This window comes from Labrus mixtus, chromosome 14 (assembly GCF_963584025.1).
Source record: "Labrus mixtus chromosome 14, fLabMix1.1, whole genome shotgun sequence".
In the NCBI taxonomy this organism is placed as follows: Eukaryota; Metazoa; Chordata; class Actinopteri; order Labriformes; family Labridae; genus Labrus; species Labrus mixtus.
This window is the reverse complement of record NC_083625.1, coordinates 20,053,252-20,077,268: the sequence shown is the minus strand read 5'-3', so window position 1 is coordinate 20,077,268 and position 24,017 is coordinate 20,053,252. Positions and strand designations below refer to the sequence as shown.

At 40.5% G+C, this 24,017-nt stretch overlaps 1 protein-coding gene across 4 annotated transcripts in view; it reads right to left on the bottom strand.

The window, feature by feature from the left end:
* Nucleotides 1-24,017, bottom strand: part of abr (ABR activator of RhoGEF and GTPase) — a 140,886-nt gene that overhangs the window by 47,519 nt on the left and 69,350 nt on the right. For all 4 annotated transcript variants that reach the window (XM_061055682.1, XM_061055683.1, XM_061055684.1 and 1 more), the window contains 9 exons: nt 21,001-21,108; nt 19,651-19,711; nt 11,301-11,353; nt 9,638-9,778; nt 8,728-8,849; nt 5,659-5,827; nt 2,727-2,846; nt 2,359-2,434; nt 2,107-2,211 (listed from right to left, as the gene is read on the bottom strand). In XM_061055682.1, coding sequence (XP_060911665.1) covers nt 2,107-2,211; nt 2,359-2,434; nt 2,727-2,846; nt 5,659-5,827; nt 8,728-8,849; nt 9,638-9,778; nt 11,301-11,353; nt 19,651-19,711; nt 21,001-21,108 — 955 coding nt within the window. The remainder of the gene's footprint in view (nt 1-2,106; nt 2,212-2,358; nt 2,435-2,726; nt 2,847-5,658; nt 5,828-8,727; nt 8,850-9,637; nt 9,779-11,300; nt 11,354-19,650; nt 19,712-21,000; nt 21,109-24,017) is intronic.

Below are 24,017 nucleotides of genomic sequence, written 5' to 3'. Positions count from 1 at the left end.
TTTTAACCTAGCCATTTTGTTGTTCATCCAATATACAGAGGCTATCGTCCTCCTCGTGGGTTTAAACACTTAAATTATGAACTGTACATTATTCTAGTCAACATGAAGGAGAAGTCAATTTTTCTAGAAATGAAAGACATCGAATGGATTCTGCTCCTGTCAAGAAGTCAGCTAACTTCAGATCAGACCTTGTTTATTCGATTAAAAGAAAATGTATAATGTTTCAACAGCTCAAGAAGCAAAAAAAAAAACTCTGAAGAGATGATTAAAATTTAAGGAGACACTGGCATATTTCCCTGTACAATCTCCCATCATGACTGAAATATTTATCTAAAGGATTTATTGGTTAGATCTGATCTTGCTCCTCCAAATACCTCCTCACAGTATTTTATCTCATGTGCAGGGTGGCAACAATGTGGCCCAATATGTGAGATATCCACTGAATTAAACCATATAATGACCTTACTATATCATCAGACATGAAGGAAACATGCTTTATTGAAGTGCTGGCTTCTCTGACAACAACGCAGCAGCAAGTACTGGCATGTCCTCCTTTTCAGTTTCGATTCCAGTCTGGAATGGTTTGTTTTAGTTTTGACCAGAGAATATAGCCGGTTATAAGGCACCCCACCACACAAAAGATCAGTTATGGTCACCCCTCAGTTTGCCAGGAAAACAGCAAACCAATAGGTGTTTTAGCGATGGAAGCTGGAAATCAAACTTTTTTCCAATTTAGCTGATTCTACACGACCTAAAAAGCCTCTGTATTTTTCTAAGAAGCTCCACGACCAGAGACGTGGTAAAACTAGGATAAAACGCAGAAAGGTTTCCAGACCGGTGCAGATCTGGATAAATACTCAAGCTTCCTAGTCCGCAACATAGCGACTACAGGGAGGAGGGGTGTTTTGAAATTTGACTGCAGTACCCATATTAAACACCATGTGTCACATTTTAAATGTCCTTTAAAAAATGTGAGTCTGATCTGTGTCACTATACCTCTCTGTGTAAAAGAAAAAAGATCTGTTCTGAATCAAACAACCAATCAGGTATAGCCTTACACAAAGCCAATCACAGCGACTTGCATCATCTGGCGTCTACCTGACCTGTGTCAACAGGCTCGCTCTTTTGCTCTCTGTCCTCGTCTCCTTGTGCTGCACACACCTGTTGCTACTACTACTGAACTTTCTTTGTAGGTGTGTGTTTCTGTCATCCACGTCAGACCTAACTACTGGAGGGGAACAGACAGTTTGCAGTGACAACGATTGGCTTGTATGTTTGGTGCATCATTTTGGTGGGAGGGGCCTAGCGGAGTGATGGCAGAGTGACAGGCGGAAGGGTTATTCCCTAATAATGTTCATGTTGCTTACTGCCATTTTAAAATCAAAGCCAAGATGAAAACAGTTACATATTAAACTATTCAGAAAGCACTCAAGTTGGTATTTTTTCTTTCGAAGTTTACGCTTAAGTAATTAAACAGAAAAAAATCTCAACGATCATCACTTTCAAAGTAGTATATGTCAAAAGAATGTCTCTTAAAGATGCCATCGTATGAGACAAAACAAACACATGTTCTCAGTACAATGAAAGACAGATTAAGACTGACTGTGTCTTGTAGTGTTTTAAAACCTCACAGTCAGCTCCGAGGTCATGCATGTGTGTTGTGTGTCCATGTGAAAGAGGAGACCCCTTGTGCCATTGTGGGAGATCAGAGAGTGTCGGCCAGATGGCTTTAATGTCACTAGCAGACTGTGAAAGCACAGTGTAACGTGGGGATCTGGAGCGAGAACAAACAGAAAGGAGCAGGGAGCTCAGACGGGCCACCATTGGCACACACACTGCATGGCATGGACTGCTACAAGCTAGATGAGAAACATATTGTAACCCAGATTCTCTCCTGCATGCCCCCCCCCCCCCCCACACCCTTATTATATGGCTTTTTTTGTGCAGAGTCGAATAATAAGCATTCTTGAGTTAATTTGACATTCAAAACGAGATGAGAAATATGAGAATGTGTGTTTGTTTTCAGGTGAAAGCAAGGGAACACACAAAGTATGTAAAGACAACAGGAGAAGAAGAAAGACGATAATGTGTTTGAAGGTTTCTTACCGTCTTTGTTACTGGTGACAGGAATGTTGTGGACGGTTCTGAGTTTGAAACAGGAGCTGGTCAGGACCTGGAGCTCCACAGAGCTTAATACACACGACTGCAGATCTGGAAAACACAGGAACCACAAGTCTCCTGTCAAACTTTTCTGTGGTTCGGGATGTAGAAACAGTTTTAAAAAAACCTAGAACAGGATGCACACAAGGTTTTCCAAGGAGAGAAATAGTCAAGGATTCATTTCAAGGCCAGCGTTACCTTTCTTCTGTAGCTTCTGGATGCTTTCCCTCCACTCTGACCTCTCATAGTCTGAGGAGAGGAGGAAATAGTAGCTCTGCATACACACAGAAAGCACAATGTTAAACACATCTAGGGAACACCTCCTCTGCACTAAAAAGATATTTGAGAGTTGTGTCAAACAGGAAGCAGAGTAGAATAGATGAATAGATTTTTAATCAAACTTTAAACTGTACAGTACCAATCCCAAAATGCTCTTATTTTCTTCTTTTTTTAAATAGATAAATGCCTCCCTCTAGTGGTCAGACTTGAACACTGCAGCTACATGGCTTTAGTGTGACGGGGGGGGGGGGGGGGGGGACGGGGGGGGGGGGGAGACAGATCATTACCTTTCCATGTTTGTTGTGGACGCGGAAGGGGATGGTGGGCGAGTGTAGGAGCAGCCAAGACTCCTGCTCGTTCATCTTCTTCCTCAGACGCTCCACGCGACTCTGACCCTTAGGTGCTTTCTACACGGACAAACAAGAAAATGGACTCACTCGTATAGTATTGAGACTGATCTTGATCCATAAGTAGGCAAAAAAAACAATTTTCAAGTAAAAGCTAAAAGTTACAAGAGCCCTAAAGGGTTATCGAAAGCTTACTGAAAGTCAATAAAGATCTAATAATTTAGTCAAATCTTAATCACTGTCTTTGTTGACATCATTTTAGATGTAACATGACTTGCACTATAAATGTGACAATGTACTGATGGGTTAGGGTTAGTAAACCTCACTGATGTAAACATCCACAAATCTACTTCAAATCAAAGACTAAAGAAAACTCGACACAGAAACAAGTTTAGGTTTTTCTCACTACCAAAGACATCAAGTGATATTTGTCTTTATGGTTACACTTCAAACAGGAACTGCTTATCACATCTTTACCATGCTTAACATGATGCAGCTTGCTCTTTAGTTGTAGACTTCAGCTTAGTCTGTGACAGCAAGTCTATTTTCATTTTGATATATACTAGGAGTCTGATTTTCGTGGACTTTACCTGGGAGACTGTCTAACTTTAAATTAGTTTTTTGGATTATTGTAATCTCTTTCCATGCACATTTTGTCCACTAATAATAATTGAAAACTGTAAGAGGAGTCCACTATATCATGTGTGTTACCGTCACTTTAAAAACAAGATATTAAAGCTAAAAATGAATATTTTATGACTTCTGTTTCATTACTGTTGTCAGTTTCTTATCAGCATGGTATCAGCTTATTGAAATCTTTCCTATCTTCCTAGAGACTGTAGAGAAGCCCCCTGAAAGAGAGCTCCGTGCTGTGAGAGTCTTGATATATAATTCAAGGATCTAAAATTGCGGTCAGTTCTAAAGAAAAACAAATACCCACATCCTCCCAGCCCTCAGCAGGAAGCTGTGAGTCAGAGTCTGGACACAATCAGACCCTCCTCTGACTCTAAATACCAGCGATGTTCACTCGCTGTGCCCCCGGGTGGGCAAGATTAACTCTGTAAGACGGAATAACAGGAACTCTCTGCTCCTGAAAACGATACTCCCACCCTCAGAGGGCGTGGGGGTGTATAACTGGAAATGATTGGAGATTTATGGCATCTTTTCTTTGAACCTCAGTCACAAACAAGGCTAACAGGAGTCGACACAGCACATGAAATAAACTGTGCTCAAAACAATCATTTAAGGAGGAGATACGGAATATATGTTTGACTTTTACATTAGAACCATTACTGTTGCTGTAGAAAAATAAAGCTCACATTTTTTCAGTATCTATTTTTCAAATGTTTATCTCACTTTTGTCTGTATTAGTTGATGTTACTATACATTATCTATAGGCCACTTTATGCCTTATCTTGACCGTGTTGCTGACAATAAAAAAACGTGGGTAACAAGTGCTGAGTACAGTGTTTCCAGTATGTGGTGATTTCTACCATGTACGTCTTTGTAGTCATGAGAAATAAAAATATCAGTATCAACGGACACATTGAGCAAATCTTCCCTCCTGAGTCACCTGTTTGTGTTTCTTTTAATAAAGAGAACAGGATATGATGAATTTAAAGACCACAGGAAGGTAATGCCAAGATACTGATTTACTTTCTGTCATCATTTGTTCTTTGGAAACAAATGTTTATGTTTCTATGAATGTTGCAAAAACCTCATGCTATAGAAACACTCCTGTTCTTGTTGGTCCGTCTAATAACTAAAATAATTATGCCAATCTTATCAAGATGAAAATATGTTTCATATAAACGCGTGTTTAGAATTAAATCCCAGTAGGCCTAGCTTTCACTCATTAATACAAAAAGTGAAATGTGGGTGTGTTCCTGTGGAATCCCAGCACTCAGACTGAATGATGTCATTGGGTTCTGCAATGGGTATCAGGCTATGTCCTGTAAATCTAGGCAGGCAACACCATTCTCTAACTCTGATCTGATCTACATCTTTAGACTGTTTTAGAATTCTACAATCCCCCCGCAGATATGAGACTGCTTGACCCAGCTTCATATCTACAGAGGCTGAACACACTGTGGCTCTGTGAGCAGTTTCATCCGCTTTCCATGACCCATTCTGTGGTCCAGTTACCATTCCTTCTTATCTAGCTCCACTAGTCATAGTTACTAGCCTGTGTGGTATACAAATAAAGATTGATTGATTGATTGATTGATTGATTGACAGAAGATAATGGTATTTCCATCCGAACACAACATGACCATATAGAGAAACTTTACTTTAGTTAGGAGGTTTCCCTTCACAGTGAGTCATTCCCACAGTGTTAGTTACGTATGTCAATAACTTCTATATTGTTTGCCACATAAAATAAAATAAAAAACATCCATAAATTGTATATATTATATATACATTTTTAAAGATGTCTCTGTAGGGTTAGCATTAGAGTTTTTTTTAAATGGCTGAATACTCGATACTCAAATATTTTACTCTCTTTCATTATTAGTATTACACATTTAATAAAATGAATTTATGAAGCTTCCTCTGTTTTGTCACTGGGGGGATATTGTTATATTGATATTGTTAAGAAGCAGCTGTTTAAAGTAGATAATGTATAGGAGAGGAACGTGTAAACGTCATCCTCCTGCTTTAAGGTCATGTACTGTTTGCTTTGGATATCATGAATATTGATGTTGTTCAGGTTGACTTTTCATAGTTTTATTGTTGACTTGTTTAGTTATGTATCTACTTTTAATGTAGGGGATGTCAATCAATCAATGAATAGCACTTCACTAACTGGCTGTGCTAGTCTCAGTCATAGGAATGCCCTGGATTCAGTTTAAAATGAAACCAACAGGATTACCTTCTCTTTCTGTATCTCGCTCTTTAGGACTGATATCTTGATCTTCATCTCTTCGATCTCGTGCTCGGGCAGAACATGGATGCTGGGGCAACAGTCGGAGTCGTCCAGGGTTTGGAAGGTCAAGTCTGCCAGAGGGATGTACCACTTGCACTCATACTGCTGGTGGCGACTGCGGATGGATAAGGGGGGAAAGGAGGAGGCAGAAGGAGATTTTAATTAATAAAAAAATCTTACAAGAACAGTTCTCCCCCCTCTTTATAATTCAACAAATCATTTGAGGAATCAGGATGCTTTTAATAATCGGAGAACCAAAGACAGTGAAAACACATGTTAAACACTGAGTAATTCATAAAACACATTCTCTAACAAGTGAAGTTTGTCCAGATGGTCGTTTTTCATTAAATATGTAAAAGATGCACGGATATAGATGTCAGTATTTAAGGAAGCTTAGAAATGCCATCAATTATGTAGCTCTGGCCTCATTTTGAGGAATCATTACTTTTAAGAAGTTTAACTTCTCAAATCCATACATATCATTATAATTAAAGAGAAGAAGAAAAGATTTAACATTCTGCCAGCTGACAGAAACAAGAGACACTAACAGGCTGATTGAGAGCACTGCACACATTTATAGAACTTTTCTCTTCTGCTAGTTTGACCTCAGCTCCAAACACTTAACAATAAACAGCTAATTCATGGAGCTGCAAAGCTATATCATTAATAAAAAGGATTCACATTCAGAGGAGGACTCCGTATTTAAAGGCTGAGGAGATGGATCTGCATCATCACTGATGAGGCTTTCATTAGCTTTCCTGTCGCTGCACTGTAAACGTATTACCAGTCAGACACCCTCGTCATATGGCTTGATGATGAGAGTCGATAACAAAAAGAAAACTGTATATCCTTTAGATAAATCTGAGGCCTTTCAGGAAGGTTTAAAAAGAAAAAAAGGAAAAGTATGTTACTAATTAAAGGAGCAGAAAGGGAGAAAAGGAGTGGTCTGATTATCCCTGTCAGTGGATTACATCGAAGTCTTCTTGTTGCAAATACTGATGAAACATGCATTTTTTTTTACTGTGACCGTATACCTTAGCTCACACATGTTTTTGTTGTGTTTTGATTCTTTGTAACTTGGACTTCTATTTAAAGGTAATTAACTGTAAAACAGGAAATATGATCTTTAAGTTCTTTATACTACAACCTCATTAATTTTTCAACCCACAAAGCCACCCCGCAAGCCTCGAAACTCCTGCCCTTATTCTATTTCAAAAAAAGCTTCTTTTGTGTCTCTATGCTCTCTGGCCTTTGGGAAATCTTTTTTTTTTTTTTTTTGTTATACAGACCGTCTATTCATTTTCATTGTAGTGTACTCTCTGCACACAGCAGATCTAGTTACACTTGAACGCACCCTTGCACATATTGTAAAGGCATACAAATAAAAGGCTGAAAGTAGGCTCATCGTATTACATCTCCAACAGAAAATGTGAAATAACTTTAAAGAAAAAGATTAAATATGGGTTCAAGAAGTGGAACATGAAGCAGCAGAGTCATTGTAAATATGACAGAGCCCAGAATGATAGGGGAGAGCTAATCAGAGGTTACTATGGTTTTAAGATCCTCAGTGATTTAACTCATGGTGAGTGTGTGTGTGTGTGTGTGTGTGTGTGTGTGTGTGTGTGTGTGTGTGTGTGTGTGTGTGTGTGTGTGTGTGTGTGTGTGTGTGTGTGTGTGTGTGTTTCTGCAGGGGAACCGCTGAGATAATACCTCAGACATAAATGGTCTGATTTACAGGTCTGGTAGTTATGGCAACGCTTTGTGTTCCTGCAAGTGAGAAGTGGCTGCAAATGTCACACACAACTAGTGAATGTCAGGCGAAATTAGACACAACCAGGCTAACAGCGGCCGCTGTGCTGACGAGGAGAGCAACAGGCGGTCCTTGTTAAAGTGACGTTTAATAAATAGACGTGTTCCAAGTGTCACGCACGAACAGACTGCTTCCTGGAACAGAGCACCATCACAGTGTGAGCGTGCACATTTATCTGAATAACACCTTCGTTAATGCTCTCTATTGGCTATAAATATCTGCTTTTTTCCCCCAATATACCCGAGGTGAAATGCCTGATAGTGTTTCTGTTTGTAGGAAAGAAATAAAAAAGCCTCTCCCATAGAGAGACCAGGGAACGTACTCACAAAGATTCATTAGTACAAAGAGTGTGACAAAATTCTTAGGAGATTCTTAGTATCATGACATGTTCTCCGATTTTCTCTTTAGATTTAAGACAAGAGCCTAGTAGAGATTAAAGTTATTCACAAAGCATCCTCGCCCTTAATAAAACTCCTCAGGGGAAAATTGTGAGGAGCAGTGAGGAGGACTTTCTAAGAGGCCGAAGAGAAAGGCGATCATACAAACAATCACAGATCTGTCACAGCCTAAGAGTAAGTACTACAGTTATCAGCATGGCTAATTAACATGAGCAAATAAATATAAGGTAGGACTCGCACAGAGAACAGAAGGGGTACAGACGGGCTGAACAGACAGAAATGAGTTTTGCACATTTCAGTCCATGTTTTAGTGCAAAGTGAAGCCTGCATGTGGTTACCTCCACAGGTGCAGCTAATCACTGATTCTTAATTTCCCATTATCACCAAAATAATCTTAAGACTTTTGTTCCCTCTTTTTTGGGTCAACCAATCACAGCTTTTGAAAGAATGTGTCATACCTAGCAACAAGCCTCCTCACTAAGGTTAAACGTTTCTGTTCCTTCCTCGCTCAGAGTTGATCTGAGCATGTTCCTAAAATAACTCCTGAGCTAGGACTCACAATTGACATTTTAAGCCAGGTTAGGAGTTCTCTAAAGAGTATTCTAAGTATGTTTGTGAATGTGAGCCCAGATCTTTTGATGTCATTCTCTGTATTACACAGTCAGAGGTTCGCGAGCTGGTGTGAAAGGCAGAATGAGTGACTAGTTGGAAACACATTCATGAAAGAGATTTTGAAAGGCACTGTGAAAAAATCCTCTTTTTTTAAATACTCTGAATTGACATGGAAAGGTAAAGTGGACTCCTCACCCCACAGCGGTCTTCTTCATCTTGGCACAGAGCAGCAGATCGGTGAAAAGGAAAACGTGTCGTAGCTTCCTGGAGCTTTCTGATACCTCCACCAGGAAGCCATCCTTCACCAGCTGACGGGCCTGAGAGAACACATCATGTCAACTCATGTTCTACCACCACATGCTGATACACTCAAAATACCCCATGTTCAAACTATTTCAGGTTAATTGAGGCAAATATTAACAAGAAAATGTGAGGAAATCACTGCTTTGTTAACTCTTGTTAGCTTTTTTTTTAAATTATGGATGCCAAGTTTTCAACAAGGTCAGAGTGGAAAAAAAACACCAGAAGTAGTACCCACGCTCCCAGTCAGATCCACATTCCATTTTCATATAAATGTTTTAGTAATGATTTTCTTAAAGGCCTGACAGTTACATATGTTTCTCATAACAGCCACACAGGGCTGCTGTGGTCTAGCGATTAGTTCCTGCGCCCCATGTACAGAGGCTGAAGCCCTCAAAACAGGCAGCCCAATCCGACCTGCGGCACCTTTCCCACGTGTCATTCCCCACTCTCTATACTCGATTTCCAACACTGTCTCCATTGCCCTGTCTGTTGCTACAATAAAGGCATAAAAAGCCCCCAAAATAAATCTGAAAAATACAATAATAACAGCCACTGAACATTAAGTCTCTCTTTTTCCTTGAATCTGACACATCACCTTAATTTAAAGAAAATCATCCATACACAAGGCTCCTAGTTCACTGTGACAAGATAGATGGGAATGTGATTCTATTTAGTATCAGAGGTAAGTACAGTATGTGAGTTCTAGCTGTTTGTGGGCTATTCAAAATACTTGTTCTAAGTTGTAGTGTCATTTATATTTGAGTGAATCTTTTGCACAAAACCACACAATCAATGCACACACCTCTCCTTTGGGTGTGGTCACAGCTGTCCTGCGAGGGTCGATCTCCTCGTTGATGGAAGAGAGAAAGTTCTGAGATATCCTCAAAGCGTCCTGCAGCAGGGGGAAGTCTGGATGGTCCTTAGGAGTGTGTTTCAGTAAATCCTGCAACGAATGCATAAACAAACATGTTTTATGGTCATTTTTACGAAGACGTTTAAACAGTAAAAGCATAGAAATAGTTGTAATACCAGGATTATCACAACAGGGAACACATGAGTTATAAATAATGTATTTGAGAAACATTTCAGCCTGGGCAGAAAGTCAGTACTAGAAAACATGTATTTACTTTAGAGCAAAGGCAATGAAAAGTTCATATTTTTGACTGATTTTCTTTTTCTCTCGAGACAACTTTATGTTGTATCAAGCTTTGTCTACAGAAGTGGAGGAGGTTCATTGTTGTTGAGCACTGCCTCCCTTTGATCGTCTGTCATTTCCTCTTCAAGGTCGTCTCTCTAAAGTCTGCAAACACCTCGCAGTCAGTGAGACATTCAAGTGCATTATCGTTTTCGAACAAAAATCTATAAAAGCATTAAAGTGGATAGACGATTCCGTCGTCTTATTCAAAACATAATTGCACATCACATCCACACATGCCTCTTATTGAATGCATAAGTAATCTCTGAGAATCTCATTTCCTCCTTTTGATTGGAGCTGCTCTACTCCGTCCAGCAGGCCAATGAGCAATGAGCAGCTGTCTCTTCCTCCCCCCCCCCCCCCCCCCCCCCCCAAAAAAAACACAATCATTTTTCACCACCTCTTAATTTGCATGACTGACAGGAACGCGCTCTTTCAAGAAAACACACACATTTAGATGCCATGTTCTTTTGACAGCTTCACCCAAACGTATTCAATCCAACACACTCCTGGAATCCAGTTAGATATATCCAGGAATCTCTTTTTGCTGCATCAGCAGTTTTAAGTCATTTATACACAACCAAATAAAAAGGTATATTGAGGCTTCGAGGCACCTGTGACAAGATTCAATGTTGGTCTTTCACCACTGGAGCTGCTGTGTGGAGTAGATGACCAAGAAACAAGATGTCTGGAAGACTCCTTGAGTTTACTCTTAAAGGTGTATTAACTTGGCCATACATATTTTATTTTCATTTCATTCAGTGTTCAAGGGCTTGATTACTAAAACTGCTAATATCAGAATATTACATTAGATATAGAGGAACAACATTTCAAATCATACTTAAGCGAAAGTTAATTGTTTTCTGCTAGAAGTATTCAATGTATGAAGAGTCAAAATACTGGTTCTGCATTAAAAACACTCCTGTGAGATTTCATTGAACATCTTTTATATGAGCCCTATAGACCGTTAGCGAGTTAATTGATTCCCAAACTGTGAAGCAGGGCCTCGGAATGGGTCATTAATGAACAAAAAAGGTTGGTGGATAAGCAATTGGAGAGGAGAGAAGAGGCAAACTTGAATTCATAGCCCAAAACTTGTTTGTTTTGTGACATATTAGATAATATTTGGACCTCAACCATTCTATAATTTTATTTTATTTTTTATTTTTAAAATAACAACTGTTACATTAAGGGCCTTCAACCAAACACTTTTTTTTTTGTTTGTTTGAAAGATCCTTTAAATCCCAGGAAATGCATGCTGTTTACTCACATGAAGGACCAGGGTGCTTCTGGTAACACGGTCAATGGGTTTGTAAAGGAGAGCTGTGGGGAGAGAATAGGAGAGGGGTGAGTCAATGTCGCTTACACACAAGCCTGTAGACACACACACACACACACACACACACACACACACACAATCACACACAGACACACATAAACAAAAACATATTCACATACTGGAGGTCAAAGCTCAAAAGGCGGAACAAGGGCGAACCCTCCTGCACTCTTCTCATGCCGAGTTAAACACAGCACCTATAGAGAAGCTGACAATATGACTTTAACCCAAACCAACACCGACTCTGCTCGGTGTGTATTTGACCTCCCTGTGAAGGGAAATGAACAAGAATACAATTTCCTTAAGAGGATCACTAGAGCATCATATGAGTGTTGTTTTAAAATGGACTGTGTTGCAGCATTTTTTTTCGTGCACAATGAAGGTAAGAACAAACACAAACCCACTTGAGTCTAAAGGCAGGCTGCTTAACATGCAGTCCACCTCTGGGGTTGGTGCTGCAGCCTCCTATTGGTTCCTAAAGTGTTTGCTTCCTCTGAATATTTAAGCTGCTGCTAGGTAGACTACAGCTTGCCCGAACACTGGACATTAACAGAGTCTCTCTTTTATCAATGCAAATATAAGGAGCACAAATAAAAGCATGTATCTATACATAGAGTGTATATATAAAACTCAGATTGTGTAAAATCGCCACCTTTCAAATCTCTAAATCACAACTTAAGCCTCCACCACCAAACTTGGCGGGTTTCCCCGTGGGATGGCTTGTTTGCTGCTGAGTTGGTGTGAACAGCAGCAGGTCTGACATACATGACAGCTCTAGGTGAGAAACTCCCACATACAGGACAGAGGGAGAGACAGAAATAAAATGGAGATAAAGGATTATGCTTGGGAGATGGGCGGCAGTGCGAGATGACAGATGAGATGGGGAGTGATGAATCAGAAAGCAAACACACATATAGATCTAAATATAAAAAAAGAGAGAGTAGAGAGGGGGAGGCAGGTTTCTCCTGTCAGACTTAGTGCTCCAGCAGTCCTGTAATGAAAATGCCAAAAAAACGTCTCAAGGTCTCAGAATAATAATGCCACTGGTGTCATGGAGGTTTAAAGCAAAGAAATGTAGAATAATGTTGCTCTGCTCATGCACTCATAATGGAAAAAAATTGAAGGTATGTAAGGGAAAACACAACAAACCCACAAGGGTATAACATCTGAAAAGCAGCTGACAATGTTCCACTCTGTGATCAAGCTCATCTCCATTTAGAATCGTGAAAGACTTAAAGCAACTGATTTTTCAATCAGGGAAGAAAAGGAAGCCGAGAGAAACATGGAGTGATGACGTACGGTGCATTCTGTATGCAGGGCAGGGCGGCGCTCTGCTCCCACAGAGAGGTCAACAGTGTTACCCATCCCCTCACATGTTACACTTATCTATTCAAAAACTTTACAGTAGTTCAGTTCTTAGACTGTATGTTATCTGTTATACAAGAAATGAAAGAAAGCTACAGGGAGCATGTTCAGATCGTCCGATAGGGCTCGTCATATTGAACTACAAACACATTCTCATATGCTCAAACATGCATACATACACATACAGAGACACACACACACACATACATACACACACACAGACACACACACTCACTCACACACACATACATACACACACACAGACACACTCACACGCACATACATACATACACACTCACTCACTCACACACATACATACACACTCACTCACACACACATACATACACACATACATACACACTCACTCACTCACACACATACATACACACTCACTCACACACACACGCACATACATACATACACACTCACTCACACACACATACATACACACACACAGACACACTCACACGCACATACATACATACACACTCACTCACTCACACACACACACACACACACACACACATACATACACACATACATACACACTCACTCACACACACACTCACTCACACACACATACATACACACACACACACACACAGACACACTCACACACACATACATACACACACACAGACACACATACATACACACACACAGACACACTCACACACACACACACACACACACACACACACACATACATACACACACACACACACACATATACAAACACACAGACACACACAGACACACATACATACACACACACACATACACACACACACACACACACACACAGACACACTCACAAACACATACATACACACACACATACATACACACACACAGACACACTCACACACACATACATACACACATACATACACACAGACACACTCACACACACACATACGTACACACACACACAGACACACTCACTCACACACACACACACATACACACAGACACACTCACACATACATACATACACACACAGACACACTCACACACACACATACGTACACACACACACAGACACACTCACTCACACACACATACACACACACACAGACACACTCACACACACACACATACACACAGACACACTCACACATACATACATACACACACACACACAGCTACAGTATAAGATTAAAGAGAATCTTCCAGAGGGCCTTGCTGATGCTCTTTGAAGTTACTCCACCTTCTGGTTATTAACACTGAATCCCACCAGTGGTCCTGGTTCATTGAACCAACACTTGTGACTCCTGCAGGAATAACAAGAAGACCTGCAATGACTACAAGCCATGTGAACACCTCTAATCATATGCATATGCAGGTTTGTATTCATGTAAGGTACAGGCACTTTACGGGAGGTGACTTTAGGTAAGCATAGATACAACTTAAGTGTCCAATGTTAAAGAAGTGTTCTTAAGTTCTCGAGCTGTGAGCAGGTCAGCCGGCTTTTATAGTCAGCGAATCAGCTCTATTGATTCTTTGTGTCCCACTTTGTGTTGAAGTGATGAAGATGTGAATTACTAATACAACTTGGTTATATTAATTAACAAGAGTCTGCAGCTATGCTAGTAGCATCTGAGTGCAAACAATGTCAATGCCAGCATGCCTACGTATGTTAGGCAGGTTTCATAACTACTAAAGAGATGAGCAAGTTAGCAGCATGCTAACGTTAGCTGAAGCTGAGGGGGATGTTTGTAGTTTTAAGAATGTGGTCATAACATGTTGAGATATTTCAGTCAAAATATGGTAATAGAAACCTTTTACTGGGGCGCTGGTGGCGCAGTGGTCAGTGTGCGCGCCCCATGTATGGAGGCCAAGCGGGCGGCCCAGGTTCAAATCCCACCATGTCATTCCCCACTCTCTCTCTCCCTGATTTCCGACTCTATCAACTGTGCTATCTCTCCATTAAAGGCACAAACAGACTAAAAATAAATCTTAAAAAAAAAAAAAGAAACCTTTTACTGCTGCTAGCAAACCTAAATATCACTACACACAGGCCTGGTTAGCTTATTCAGGTTTTCTAACCAATGGTTAAATAAAGATATCGCAATAAATCAATGTGATGCAATTATCTATTTGCTGGTTTCAGATATTGATATTTTCATACGTATAAAAACAAAAGACACTCTAAACAGATTTCCATGCCAATTTGACAGGGGTCTGCAAGCCTTACTTCATGTCTCTGTATGATGACATACTGACATGAATGAGGGGATGTGAACTGAAGTTGAATGGCCAAAGAAGAAGTTGAGAGCAGGTTAAAGAAGAAGAAGAAGACAGATGATGACAGACAACAGTGAAAAGAAGTTATAGAGCTAAAGCTTCATAAGAATACATCCTGCACTTTATCTTTTAAGGGGCATGTTATATTCTTCAGTTATTCACATATCTTGACTTGTTATTAAATCATTTTCTTACACTTTATCAATTGTCGCAGAATTGCTGAAACATATCGTTATCGTGGACCACATGTCACGTATCTTGCCTTATTATGCAATTTGCACCCCTACTAACAAAGCATATTTGAATTTTAAATAGCTATATAGATACTTATAGTTAAATCCCCCTGGTTGTCTCAGCAGCTAATTAAGGAACCATATTACAAACAGTAATGAAAGCAGCTGTCCTGGGTGCTGACTTACACTGATTGTTGAGGGAATGTGAAACCAGGGTCATGCTGCTTTACAACCCAGACTGAGAATGATTTTTAATAATACAATAAAGATTTTGAAGGGGAAAAATGTTAGTGCCGGAAACCTAGTGAACATTTGAGTTGAAGTTGAAAAATTGGGCTTTTTCTTAATGGTTTGTGGTAGATTATTCCCCTTAAACACTGAGCTAAGGTACCCAGAAGAATGTAGAATCTATAAGCCAGGGACAAGATTTTTGTTTGGGATGTATTTTCTGTAGAAATGACACATTTGCTTTGATTGTAGGCAGGACAAAAAAGCCAACTTGTAAGGTAACAGAGGCTGAACATTGGCCAAAATACAATCCTGTCAAAGCAGACATCTGCAATAAATGATAACGATCTCACAGTCTCTGAAGTCAAAGATCATTCTCAAGTCTCAGGCTACTAGTTGGACTGTGACCAGCACATGTAAAGTGTTTGCCCATATCATTATAAGTTATTATGAAATGTTCAGGCAACACTAGAAGTAAAGAAAAGAGACAACGAAAATGAATATATACAGCTGCTCTCGGGTGATATATGATCTTCAGATGACAGGAATAAGAAACCTTAGTATTTCCTCTCTCTCTTAACAAGTCTTCTGTTCTTTTCTTCTGTGCACTATACACCTGATAGACGGAGAAATCTGAACTATTCGGTCATTAAATGTTCTCATTCGCTGAATGCAGTCAGACACCTTTTAAGTATTTTAGTTAGGACTCTTATGTGTGATTACAGTACTGATGCAGGATCAATTCATGCTGCTACATGGCTTTGAGTCTTTTAAGTGCATTTTACAGACAAGGACAGAATGTTTACAGGGAACTAAAGTTCAAGGTCCAGTCAAGAGTCAGAAACTAATGAGGAGAGAGAGAATCAGAGCGAGAGGCAGATTATTGGAAGTCGATGACCTGCCACCGCGAGTTGCCTCTGATTGGTCCTGTTCTCAAGGTCGCCTTGACAACTTGGCTGACGGACATGTGGTTCATCTTCGCTAACAAGGGGATAGATAGACCATGTGGGGTGAAGTCTTTGAACAGGCACATCACACACAAACACTTCACGGGTCTACAGCTAGGACTCGGGGACCGCCTGCTTTCAGCGTTTGGCAAGACATCAGCTTTCCCCGCCAGCCATGAGCCGTGACGGAGGACGAGGAGGACACAAGGAGCGTGTTAGGAGAGGAAAAATAAAGGAGGCAGAATGATGAATAGAGAGGGGGAGAATAGAGATTAAGGAAAAGAGAGGATGTCACATACTTGCTTGATTTAGTACTTGTGTTGCTATGTGCATCCATTCATTAGAGGGTCGAGGGCAGATGAAACACTGGACTTTACTTTATTATAAACAAGCTTGACAAACTAAATTATTGCAATGAAGAAAAAAAAACACAAAAGCTTACATCCCTTCATTTGGCTGGGGTCCAGTTTAATCATATAGAATGAGAGGAGGGTAGAAGGCAAATGGGAGAACAGCATGATAAAATAGGTACTGTATGGAGGGAGAAGAAAGAGAACGCCACTTCCTGAGTTAAGGTGGAGGAATCCCCCTGATTGTCTCAGCAGCTAATTAAGGAACCATATTACAAACAGTAATGAAAGCAGCTGTCCTGGGTGCTGACCAGCACTGATTGTTGAGGGAATGTGAAACCAGGGTCATGCTGCTTTACAACCCAGACTGAGAATGATTTTTAATAATACAATAAAGATTTTGAAGGGGAAAAATGTTAGCCTGGTGCCTGATTATCACTGTGTTAAGGTGCCCAGAAGAATGCTTTCTTTCTTTTTCTTTCTTTAATCATTTTTTGGCCTTTGCGTTTATTCCACAGGACACATAAAGAGAGACAGGAAATAACGAATGCCCGCTGCCATACAAATAATCTTTTTCAAGAGTATATAACAATAGTTCGAAGCTGTAAACCATTTCTAGATGTGACCGACCCTGCTCGGCTCTGATGCTCCACTACATGTACTGGAGACAGTGCTGAGAGTATTTGTTTTTTTTTCCTTTGTATCTTTTTATAAACCTTAATAACTTGAACGTTTCAGGGTGGGGGCATGTGTGAACGAAAACAGGTTTATTTTTCCATCCTTTTCCAGCCAGTCTTCTTCGTGATATTTCCGAACGATGTCAGGATGTGAGAACACAGCCGGTTGGACATCAGGGAAAATCACCTTGAGCAAGGTGGCGGGGGTTATGACGTTTATGTCATGCAACCCCTGAGTGGCTGGTTCGATACTCTCACACATTTGCTTGCGTTTTCGTTTCCTCTCATAAGTTTAAACTACTGTATTTTCGATTACATGTAGCATCGATATGAAGAATAAAAACTCATCATATCTTTGACAGCCTTCTTTTACTTTATGTGTTGACTTCCAAGAAACTCCTCTGCCGAACAACATGGAAAATCTCCTGCAGTGAGGAGTGTGTGGTAGAGAAACTCAGGAAGATTTCAGGAGCAGGATGTCCTGTCATTTTCAAATCATTTTCAGTAGTGAATGTGTGAAAATTAAAATATTATAAACTATGAAGTTGAAACGAATTCTGCTGGCAAACTTCATGTTTACACCGTTTCTAACCCCCCCCCCGAGCATTGTCATCTGGATTATATGTTCTTAAACAAATTTACATGGTCACATATATACACCGATACTGTTACATCTATCAGGCCCAGTTGGCCTCTAAAATGGATATCTAAGGTGAGCGGATTAGTGAGTTCTTCCTCACTCACAATGTATAAATTAACAGACAGTTCACAGGTACATGGTGCTGATTAACACATTTAAAAAAAAAAAAAACACTCACCCACCCCTCTCTCGGCCAAACAAACCCATACCATTGTCCGCTCATCATGTTTGCTCATCATTGCATAATTTTGAAAGACCCTAACAATTCATTCTGAGTTACACTTGCAGAGAGAGGTCTTCCATCTCTTTAGACAAAGCTAAAGTTTGGCACGCAACCTCTTCCTAATACACACATAAGGCTCTCATGCTAGCTGATCAGACTTGTTCCGATCCTCTGATGATAAGTATTCTCTATCAGGAGCAGTCTGGGGCAAAGCAGTCCCTATACAGACTAAACGTGCCGTGCAGTTAAACAAGCCCACAAAAAGCTGCTACCCTCCTATACATTCTGTAACTTCAAGACATGAACAGTTGAAGTCTGACAGTCCCAGTGAGCTGTGAAATCCGGCAGCTAGAACACAGCCCCAACACTTCAAAAGAAACTAATTTTAAAGGCTCAATGCGTGGGCTGTGGCAAATTAACGTTAATAAAAAAAAAAAATCACGTTTGCTGGGATCCCAAGTCAGTCTGGCAGCTTATTAATAACCGTCCCAACTTCATATCAAATACGGTACACTACAAATCAACCACAAAAACAACAATGTTGACATTCTGGCTCTTAGAAATATGACAGGAAAAACATCTCTCCAAGTTTCCAACATCAAGCGAGTCAAATCATGCAGACGTTACCGTATGTGCAGTTACAACACAGCCTGAGGACCAGAAGCACCTCCATATCCCTCATCTTTTCTCCTCACTCTGTTCTCCTGCTCACTGCCTCCTCTCTTAGGCAGAGACGAGGAGAGCGAGGGGGAGAGAGCGAGAAAGTGAGAGAGAGAGAGGGGGAGAGAGCGAGAGAGAGAACGTGAGAGAGAGAGGGGGAGGGAGAGAGAGAGAGAGAGAGAGAGAGAGAGAGAGAGAGAGAGAGAGAGAGAGAGAGAGAGAGAGGGAGAGGGAGAGGGAGGGAAGAGTGTGTGTGCGGATGTGTGTGTGCGTGGATGTGTGAGTGTGTGTGTGTGTGTGTGTGTGTGTGTGTGTGTATGTGTGTGTGTGTGTGTGTGTGTGTGTGTGTGTGTGTGTGTGTGTGTGTGAGAGAGAGCGCTTAAACACACCAGTTTTCCTTCAAAAGACTGTCACTGCATACACAAGTAGAAGGGGCCGGACTGGAGTCTTAAAGCAGCACGTCAGCTTAGACAGACATACATGCACACACACACACACACACACACACACACACACACACACACACACACACACACACACACACACACACACACACACACACACACACACACACACACACACACACACACACACACACACACACACACACACACACACACACACACACACACACACACACACACACACACACACACACACACACACACACACACACACACACACACACACAATAACACTAACCGACACACTTACCCTCCATTGAAACACTTGTGGTACAATCTTTGGAGCCTTTAGGTCCTTTTACTTTGAGGTTCTAAAAGAAACAGAGGGGAGGGAAGATCAATTTCATTAATCATACACACAACCATGCATACAAACACACACACAGCTCTCTACTTGTTCGGCTGAGTGGAGAGCTAATGAAGAAGTATAGGGTCACTGCAGCACACTGAGACAGCTGAAGGAGGATGGACCTTGCAACCTTTGAAAATGTACCTTACAGGAAATGAGTGTTACAAATATTTATCTGAGTTCTAGAAGTTATTGTGAGATAAGCTCATTCTAACTCTTAAAAGTCCACTTTCAGCTGTGCGCTCTGATGTGAATTATACAGAAGTGTTAGAACATTTTCTGACTTTGGAAACATTGAGAAAATATAAGATATGATATTTGATCGTTGCATGTTTAAAATAATGTACCTCAATGCTGACATTTTGAAAAGTTCTACAATGCTCGATTTCTGCAGGGGAATATATAAAAGGTGAAAACACAACAGGAAACAGAGGCTTGTATTAAAACAATTAAAAATACAATGCTCTTTAGATTATAAGCTTTATATGAAGAGTTTTTTTTTATACTGAAATCCCCAATAGAATTTATATTACTATAATGAATACATGTCTCTTTTTTCATTTAAAGTAAAAATACATTTACTAATCAATAGACTAACTAGCCCGTGTGCACATTTAGCACATGCACAACACTAGCACGCACCAAGCGGCATGCTAGTGAGCTTGGCACTAGCAAGGGTTATCCCATCTATAACACCTACAAAGCAGTCAGACAGATTTTCACACCCCTGCACGCTGTTAATACTAAATATATCCACTCTGCTGTCTGTTGGTGTGAGTTGGTCAACATCTTGTTGTGAACTGCTTGTATGATCTGACACTCACAAGCTGAAATGTGAATGGTGTAGCATCACAGATAGCTGTTAATATTGTTTTAAACTAGTGTTCCTCATGTTAAAAAACACATTTCCCATAAATACTGCTGCTTCCTGTCAAAAAAGGGGATGTTTTGACTCGCCTTGCTTCCCCTCTGTGCTGTTGTTTTATGTGAATCTGTTTTCTCCTTTACTTTAGAGAAGAATATTTTTTATAGCTAAAAACATAATATATCAATGTGTAACTAAATTAGAAGTAGTGAACATGTTGACCACCTTGAGCATTGGTTGAGGAATAGAAAGTTGTTCTGTAACCTTTTGGCAGAACACATAAAATACATTTTAATAATAATATCCTACCCAGCTTCTCGGCAGGCATATAATAATTATTATCAATGATATGAACAGATTCTGATCATCTTGGAAAACAAACGTACCTCGGATATCTTCTGGAACTGACTGTTGGCTTGGCTGCATTTCTCCGCTGTCTCTAGCGCCACCTTGTAGTTGTCCACAAAGGCTTTGTACACTCCCAACTGGCTGGCCTGCAACGAGTGAAGAGAAAGAGAGACATTAAAGTACAGGAGATACAAGACGGTGTGAGATAATGAGTTCAACAAACCTCTCTTGCACACTAAGTGACCTTTAATTTGTAAAGAACGTTATCTCCCCCGTGCAACTGGTTCACTGTCTGACACATTTAGTATTACTAAAGCTTCAACAGTTAGGCAATGATCACACACTGCACGCAAGAGTGACCCAAATCTAAACTCTTTGCTCATATGTGACACAGTGACAATCTGAACAGAGTCTTACTCATCTCATCAGTTGAAAGGAACAGTATCACCAAATATAACTGCATGGTTTCTGTGATTACTCAATCAAAAACTAAATACATTGAACGTGTTTGGTTTCTGAACATTTGGTATGACAAATCAAGCTGCTTGACGGGAGATTTATTGATTAGTCCTTTACAAACAAAAAGTCGGATTTATTGTTTAGGAAAATAATAACTAACTACAACAACACAACACAAGAGTGAAATAGTGAAAGAACCAGTACACGGTTGAATGAATATAAGTTACATAGCTGTATATATCACTCTGCATGAAGAAGCATTATATTACAATTCACACACAGCTGTTGCAGATTAATTTGTTTCTATCCCCATCAGTTTTGCCTGAAGTAGAGGGCTGTGAGGCGGGATGGATTCTCTCTTTTGCTATTGCAGTGTACACAAAATGATCACACACACACGCACACACACACTGAAACACACACAGACACACACAATGCACACAGGCTAATCAATTCCCCGCAATGCAACCCCACTGGTGACTCTCTACAGTCCTCCTAAATGAAATAGTCACTTTCTCTCTCTCTCTCTCTCTTCTCTTTCATTAGCAGCCGCTCTGTGCTGCACTGTGCATTGTAACACAAGCTGCAGGCCAGCAGTGCATGAATATGCATCCTGCTACAGCTATGCCTCAATGCCCGGGCTGAAGAGCTGACTGCACCCTATTAAAGCAATAAGATTGGATTCAGCTGAATAGAGTGAATGAGGAAGACTGGTTACTTTTGTACTTAAAGCCCCCCCCCACCCCTCTCCCCTCCTATTTTTAATTTCCTCTTCTCCCACTACTTCCCCTCAGAGTGTGGAGAAGTGGAAAGTCGGGCTCAAGAGACGAGACATGAGGGAATCTTCCGGCCGCAGATGAAGCTTAAAAGATAATGAGATCAATATTTCTTTCACAGGCAGTAAACAAAAAGCCAACAGTTGTTTGGTGAAACAGTCATCTTAGCACAATCATCATTCAGACACTTTGCCCAATAACGATTCAAATTGACAAGAAATTAGATGAACCAAACAAGTGTCACTTTCTGTTTATCACCTTCTTCATAACTTCAGGCTTCATTTTTCAAACCATAGAGGGAAAGGAGAAAACCACGAGGAGTGATGACAGAATTTCCAAAGATAGAGATTTTGGATTTGGCAGCTCGGCTGGAAAGTACAAACTGAACTTAATGACGTCATTGTGGTATTTTATCGTGTTGCTTGAACAACCTGTGACTGACATGATACATCTTTTTCCAGCGCTGTCAATCATCGTCATGCTGGACTTAGAACACTTTATACATAGCTCCTTCATGATTTAAAGGTCAAAGTGGCTGCGAAAACAACAGATTGTGTTTGAGTGCAGGGGAGGGGAGCAGAAGATGTAGGAGGGGGAGAAGGAAAGGAGGAACTGAGAGAGTTAGGGAGCCCATGCTCAATTGTTGACCAGACTTGGGCCCTTCTAGCAAAAGCTGCAATAATTAATGGATATTTTTAAATTGGAAAAAGGCAGTGTTCCCTGATTATTACAGCTTCTTAAATGTGAATATTTTCTTTTTCTAAACATCTCTTTGGAATTAAAGAAAATATCTGGCAGAACAAGATATAAAAGGACAAGCACTGATTGTTTTTCTCCAACCCTAAATGCCAAAAAAGGCAACCTCATCTCATACTGGATGACACCTTTGCATTTAAAGAGACACACACACCAAAATGGAGCGTTCTGAGAGCGCTGGTTTATACAGGGTCACAAACCTCCTCTGGTGCTTGATCCATGTTATATTTTGACCAAAGCACAGCACAGATGTTTCATTTAGACCACAGGGGACTGTTTGAAAAGGTGTAAAAGGTGTATAATATGTCCTCTTTAAACAGACCAATGGACCAACTTTGCATTTAGCGGTACGCCAATTGCATGGCTTAAAGGTTATCACTGTGAAGCAGTAATCCGCTGACCAGGATAACATAAAACATGGATTACAATGAGCGTTAGGGTCAGATATAAGTTTAAAAGTCTTTATATTAGCCTAAAATCTCTTCGGAGCTATGACAGCAGCAAAGCTAAACCCTTCCCACAAGTATTGCCTCCAGAGAATTTGTCAGGATTTCATTTGTCTGTCCAAATTATCAGCCACAGCCAGCAGCTGAGCTCGTTCCTCGTCTGAAAAAGGTGAGAAAATGTGGACCTGTTTGTCTTTATCCACACCCTGCCTGCTTTCTAGAACTTGGTCCCTCTTGTCTTGCTTCATTGGCCTCCATGCTGCTGACAGGGAGCAGTAGGGAGCACACCAGCTAATTACACTGCCATCTGTACACGCACACTGCCACTCTGACTAAATGTTTAGCTGCCACTTGACATGCTCATGTACGCACATACAGTATACGGAGCACAGATGGGAGCTGGTGACTACACTAATAGGTGTCACTTGGTGGTGAGACTCCTTAGGGCCACACAGAGAGGACAGGGGGAAAGAGGAGTGCTTTAATTACGTTGAGAATTAGACTTCTATGAGAGAGCTCTGCTGTTTAGTTTTTCTATTCTGGTAAAAAGAAGCTCTGAGCATTTCCACCAATCTTTCTGAGTGTCTTAAGATTTGCCCCTCTGAGAGTTTAATGCTG